The 5,928-nt window shown below is 53.0% G+C and overlaps 2 protein-coding genes across 2 annotated transcripts; one reads left to right on the forward strand and one right to left on the reverse strand.

The window, feature by feature from the left end:
- Positions 1-465: 465 nt before the first annotated feature.
- Positions 466-2,619, reverse strand: MIND_01245500 (uncharacterized protein; the record flags this gene model as incomplete). Its single annotated transcript, XM_037368941.1, has 8 exons — positions 466-1,032; positions 1,078-1,174; positions 1,221-1,287; positions 1,337-1,397; positions 1,442-1,571; positions 1,616-1,860; positions 1,925-2,092; positions 2,143-2,619. 8 exons carry the CDS (start codon positions 2,617-2,619, stop codon positions 466-468), a joined length of 1,812 nt encoding a protein of 603 aa, XP_037214909.1.
- A 1,127-nt stretch (positions 2,620-3,746) lies between these two features.
- Positions 3,747-5,928, forward strand: MIND_01245600 (uncharacterized protein; the record flags this gene model as incomplete). The annotated part of the gene is made up of 10 exons (XM_037368942.1): positions 3,747-3,989; positions 4,035-4,128; positions 4,184-4,235; positions 4,282-4,422; positions 4,466-4,676; positions 4,732-4,974; positions 5,018-5,132; positions 5,181-5,374; positions 5,424-5,552; positions 5,602-5,928. The coding sequence occupies 10 exons, from the start codon at positions 3,747-3,749 to the stop codon at positions 5,926-5,928; spliced, it is 1,749 nt and encodes a 582-aa protein (XP_037214910.1).

Genomic DNA, 5,928 nt, shown 5'->3' on the forward strand with positions numbered 1-5,928 from the left:
AAGGGATGTGCGATCGTCCCCTCTGCGGCCAGGAACGGGAGCGAGGAGGAGGAGGAGAGGCCAGGGTGTCCGATCACCCCCCTTTGCAGGCCCGCGTATATAATGCGCGATAGTGTACCTTGTACTCTATCGCTTAGATCGTCTGAAGAACTACCTTACTCCGTGCGAGGAGACGCTATCGACTCATCGGGCCCGACACGACCCGATTCGAACCATCGACCACCGACTACGACAAGGGACCGAGTTCACAGGCCCTTTCGGTTTCGATCTACACCGCCCGCCGTACTTGCGGGCCCAACTATCCATCTGTTCTGTTCCGGGCGCGTTCTTAGGAGAAGTCCTTGCACGGCCCGACCCGTAGTCTGACACAGCTCAGGTCGATCGAGGAATGCGGCTAAAGCAATAGGGTCCCGGGGATATCCACGAGCTATAGAACGGTAAGCTTAGACATTGATTAGAGGTCATTCACATACTAGGAAGCTTTGCTAGATGAACCTCGCCCTCAATCTCAGGACTGTCAGGATTATCGTCATCGTCGGTATCATGAGCTTGAAGTCGAGCTTGAACCGCAGGCGGAAGCGGAAGTACAGGGTCAGGTGCTTGGGGATTGAGAATGCCACGTTCCTCAAAGTCAACACGTGTGGAAGCGAGATTGTCGAGTCGGTCATTGATAGTGAGCATCTGGCTCAGTGCCTCGTACTTGCTTGATCGACGCCAGGGCTCTTTAACGGCCTTGATATGTTTCGATTCGGTTATTGAAGAACAGAGACCATTCGGCGCAGCAAACTCCGTGATGAGTAGTGCATAATGTGTGAGCGCATGTTGACGAGGGAGATTGAAACCATCAGGGCATACACCACTTGTTTCAAATATAATACGCTCCTTATGATATCTGGTAAGTGCATTTTCGATTTCTTGCAGTGTCGACTCGCTGATCACATTTCGCCGCACAAGGTAACAAAAGTCGAGAAATGCGCTGAATGCACGGAGCATTTGAGGAGGAACATGGCCTTCAATTGCAGAAAGGTAAACCTGAAGTCATAAGTTCGGCGATACCTGGCTCAGCCTTGAGCTCACCTTCATCAATGCCTTCGAATCATCACCCGTCCATTGCTTGAAACCCCGTCCTTCAGGAAAGCGACGGATGCCAGGAAATGGTGGTACGGCAGCAATCCTATGTCGAATCAAACTACATCCTATACTACATCTAAAGCTCGTACCTCCGGTCAATATCTGCCATGATCTTGGCCGCTTCGGTTTTACCATGTATGAGCTCTAAATACTCCCCTGACACAGGTTACAAGGTGGTCTTTGAATGCTCCCTTGATTACCTGACGTAGTAAGTCGGGGGAAAGCAGCTCGTAAATGTCTGCTCGGGGAAAGTCCCAGGTATAAGGCTAGAAGAAATCAGCATTAGCCTCTGTTCGCAAGGTGCATGCACTAGAACATCGGGAATGACACCATATTGGTCCCAAAGAGCCTTATGGTCGAAGGCATCAAAGAGATCCTCCGTATGCTGTTGTGTGCGTCGTCCGCCCTCACCATCGAGGTCTTTATTGGACGCATGACATCTGGGACTGATTAGATTGAATGTCATTCCATTTACAGAACTCACCGCGCGCACCAGCCCTGAACGACACAAGCTAGTAGCACTTGCTCGGGGTAATCAGCAATGTATGGACCGAGTCCATAAATGACACGACGATAGTGGCCGTCCCCGAATAAGACAACCTCTGGTGTTGTCATTGCGCCCTTGAGTGAGGAGAAGATATGACGAAGGGACGCGTGAAAAAGTTGTCGTCGGAAAGTACGGAAATCAGCCCCGTTTTGGTGTTCTCGGTCAGCTAGGGATGCATCAAGCTACGTTTGCACCCAGTTGTCACGACTCGCCTTTGGGGATTGCCAGAAAGCCTATGAGACTGACTGCATTGCGATGGGCACGTCGAATGGTGTTATAAACAAGCCCATTGGACACATAAAGCGGGTAGAAGTCATTTTGGCCTGTGGCGACAGATGTGGTCGTTTTGTCGCTTCCGCCAATGACAGGAACGAAAACGGCACCATGGGTCTGTGGATCGGTAGCAATCTTGTCCTTTAGAACTGTTGTCAGAGCCAGCATTGTAAAGGGAAAAAAAGACGCACTGCTTGGCGCCAGGCCCACTGGCCCGACATGAAGTCTTGATAGATGCGTTCGCCGTTTGCATCATAGACACGTTTGGGACTGAGGTCCAGCTCGTTCTTGAAGTCTGGGTTGCCGAGTTGCTGCTGAAGAACCGCGCGAGGATCGCGGAAGTACACAGTGTACTCCTTTTTCTTCCAGGTCAGCGCATTTGGGGAGTTGCAATCATCTTCTCCTTCATACGAGACATTGAATGCCTGCCATTGAATATGGCCCCGCTCTGTCGCATCGATAGTCGCATACAGTTCGTCCGCGTCGGCGAATGGCGCGTCACCGTCCTCCGACGCAAGAATGTCCATTAGTTCGTTGATTTCGCCAGCGGACATCTGGACTTTGCGGTACATGAAGTCCGCCATTCGGAACTGTTTAAGCTTGTTGTACGGAGAGAAGTCGTCTGGGGGAGGGAATTGTTTTGGTGGAGGAGGGCTGCCTGTTTCCATCGTGATCGCAAGACCTCCATAGCTCTCCCACCTTCGTGACGCCCCATGTGATAGGTCGCAGGTTCGATCCCCGCCCAAAAATCATATTAAATCCCTTTTCGGCGGGGAAGGACCACGAGGGGGCTCGGCTGCAAGCCTTGTCAGCGGTTGTTTAGTTTAGTTTCTGAAGATGCTGTCCTTTGTGGTCCGGCGACGGTTCGAATCCGCCGCGCTTTGTTTTAATTTCTTCACGATGGCGGCTGAATCACGTGTTACACCTCTTTATTTTGTTTTATTTATTAAAGTATGTGTATAACTTGAAAAAAAAATGGTGGCTCCGCGCAGCGGGCCTCGCGGCGAGCGCCTGCCCTGCGGCGAGCACCGGGTCCGGGGTGGAAAACCCCCCCGCCGCCGCGGCCGGCGCCACAACCCGCAATACCAGTGAGGGACTCAACAAAGGCTAGTTAAGTGGATGTGTTGATTTATGTGCATTTATATATTATTTCTTGGCTTACAACTCATTGAGCTTAAAACAAATACCTCGGTTGAGGATTGAACCGCCGACTCATCACGTGCACCGTCACGAAGGTGGGAGACCAACCGATTTCGGCTGCCCTGGAGAGCTATCGTCAGCTAAGACCAAAAGATCAAGCACTTGTGAACGCACCAGTGAGATGTGGGTGGAAATCCACTCGTGAGTTCGGAGCAGCGGTTGCTGGATCTGCATCCGCCCTCCCAGCTCCATCGTCCATCGTATCAAGATCGGGGTACTGCCAGCCAGCTTGAGGGACCTCGTTCGCGTTTGCCTGTGATGGTGGGCGAGGATGAAAGGAGTGCCATGTATTAATATGTTGTGTGCGACCAGATGCATTGCTGAAGGTTCTCCGGCATCCGAATGGGCACGGCAGCCGGGGTCGATTAGGAGCCATGGAGGGGAGTGGTCGAAAAGTCTCTAAGTTATTCCGGGGATAGACGGCCCTCCCAGGCTCCAAAGACCTTGCCCAGAGTTAAGATGTACGTTGGGCGGCAAATCCGGTGAGCGCGTGTTCTTGCCCCGTTGTCAACATGCACTTGCCGCGGCCGTGATCAATGATCATGGCGGTGTTTCGTCGCCTTCTCTTCTGCCTCTCTCCACCGTCGACCGCCCAATGGCTACCCCCGTCCAAGCTCGACGACAAAACCCTCGAGCTCCAGACGCGCCGCCTTTGCACACACGAAGCGGAAACAAGCACCATGCAATACACGGTCCGCCCACCGTCCGTCGGACCCGCGAGCAAGTAGAGGCGGATGAGGCTGCAGCTAGGGTGGCGCACGACGAGGCAGAACGACGTAAGCAAGCTGCGCTTGCGCGTGTCGCAGCAACGGAAGATGAGAACCAGGAGGAGGACAAGGTGTGCTCCTTTTATGTCATGCGAGCTTGCTAACGGTCGTTTCAGCGGCGCCGGGAATTGGCGAAAGCTGGGGCTCGCGAGAGGACGGTGCCGGTCCAGCAACCCGCTTCGTCCCACAAGAGCGTTGCTAGCGATGAGGGTAAGCTGCTTCAGTCGTCTAGTTTGTGCCGATTGCTTTGCTGAGCCCACACTAGACGTCGACATGCGCTCGCTTGATGACGGTAGCGGTAGCGGGTCGGAGGACTTGTACGAACCGCCCATTGAAGAAGAGCAAGAGCTGGACTCTGAAGAGGAAGATGAGCCGACCAAAGCGCCGAAGAAACCAAGCAAGGGCACCTGCACCGACGTTCAAGCATTGCGTCAAACCCAGGATACGCACCGGGACTCCAGACGTCGGAGGAGGAGGGAAACGAAAGGCGGGGAAGGATGATGGGTAAGTTCCTTCAATGTTTAGGCTGCGCTGACTGTTGCTCCAGCCTTAAAACGAGCAAGCGGCCAAAGGTCGTCCTGAAGAAGGCTGGTTTGGCGCCACCAGTCCCTGCGAAGCGGCAGCCTGCAACGTCACCGACACAACTTGAAGACGGGGACTCAATGTTCCAGCCCGGAGGGCCCGCGCTTGAAGACGGACACGAAGGCATCGAGCATCCCGCTCGTAAAGGACCGAGCAAAGGCCTCCCGAAGATTGATGTGCATCCATCACTGTCAAGCATCGTTTTCCTTCTTGCTCTCACCTGCTTCCCAGTCCGTCAAAATCTCTCAAAAGCAACTTCGCGGTGGAGGCGGCAAATGGACAATTGCTCACCTACCTCCCAACGCGGAGCCCTTGTTCACCCGCGTTTTCATCCCGCTAACTAAGGAGCAGATTAGCATTTCGGAATCAGACCCGTGGCTCAATCTGGGAGTCGCTGACATGCAAACTGTCATTGACCGTGTCTACCCGAACGAGGGTTTTATCGTCAAGCCCAAAGAAGCCTGGTTTCATCTGGTAAGCTCTCGTTCACATTTGGCCTAAGCTCACGCACCCTCAGGTTCACTATCGGGCTGTCGACTACCGGCGAGGATTCCTCGACCAGGCAAAGAAGGCATTCGAGTTGCAGCTCGAGAGCGGACGGGAGGCCATCGCAGAATATGAGGCTAAAGCTGGTGAGTCAGCGTCCAATGCGTACTTGTATTTTTGCTGACAAACTGGAGCGGCGAAAGCAAAACAAGACATCAACGGAGAGGATGAAGGGGACGAGGATGCCGACGAAGGCCACGGTTTGATTCCAGTCGATACCCCTGCCGGCGTTGCAGACCTCGTCGAGTACTTCCTTACTTCAAGTGGCGACGGCCATTCGAAGGCTTTCCATTGGAATAAGTGGGATGAGTCTCAGGAGAGCTGCACGGTGTCGTAGAATTGTCCTTTTATTTGTTTGCTAACTCGCTTCTTGACAGGGCCTCTTTGAGTCTTTCCTTATCAAATATACGTTCACATTTCATCTTATGTTTCTCGACACAATTCCACATGAATATCGCCAATCTTCGAAACCTCCGTATGGTGCCCTCCTCCTCTCGATTCAAGCGGTACGTGTCTCAAGCAGACTGTTACATCACTAATCTTGCATTGCACCAGGTGGAATGTGTCCTTCAGCGTTGGACAACTGGTATTTATGTTGCACCGCCAAAAGGGCACAAATATGAGTTTTCGACCGACAATTGGGGCGACGCTGTCGAGACGATTGGTAAGCAACGACGCAAGATCCGGCGGGCCACGAAATACCTCAAGACACTGCAAGCGTGGACGGAGGACGAGTGGGAGGGCTATATTGAGTCCGCTGCTGCCTTCAAGGTGACCAAAAACCGATGTAGTCATAGTCGGTCATCAAGCCGCGTATCGTCGAACGCTCCTGAAGAACTAGAGGATGAGGAAGAGGAACAATTTGTTATTTCACGTCGTTAG

Source organism: Mycena indigotica (assembly GCF_014461135.1).
Source record: "Mycena indigotica strain 171206Taipei chromosome Unknown Mind.scaff0012, whole genome shotgun sequence".
Taxonomy (NCBI): domain Eukaryota; kingdom Fungi; phylum Basidiomycota; class Agaricomycetes; order Agaricales; family Mycenaceae; genus Mycena; species Mycena indigotica.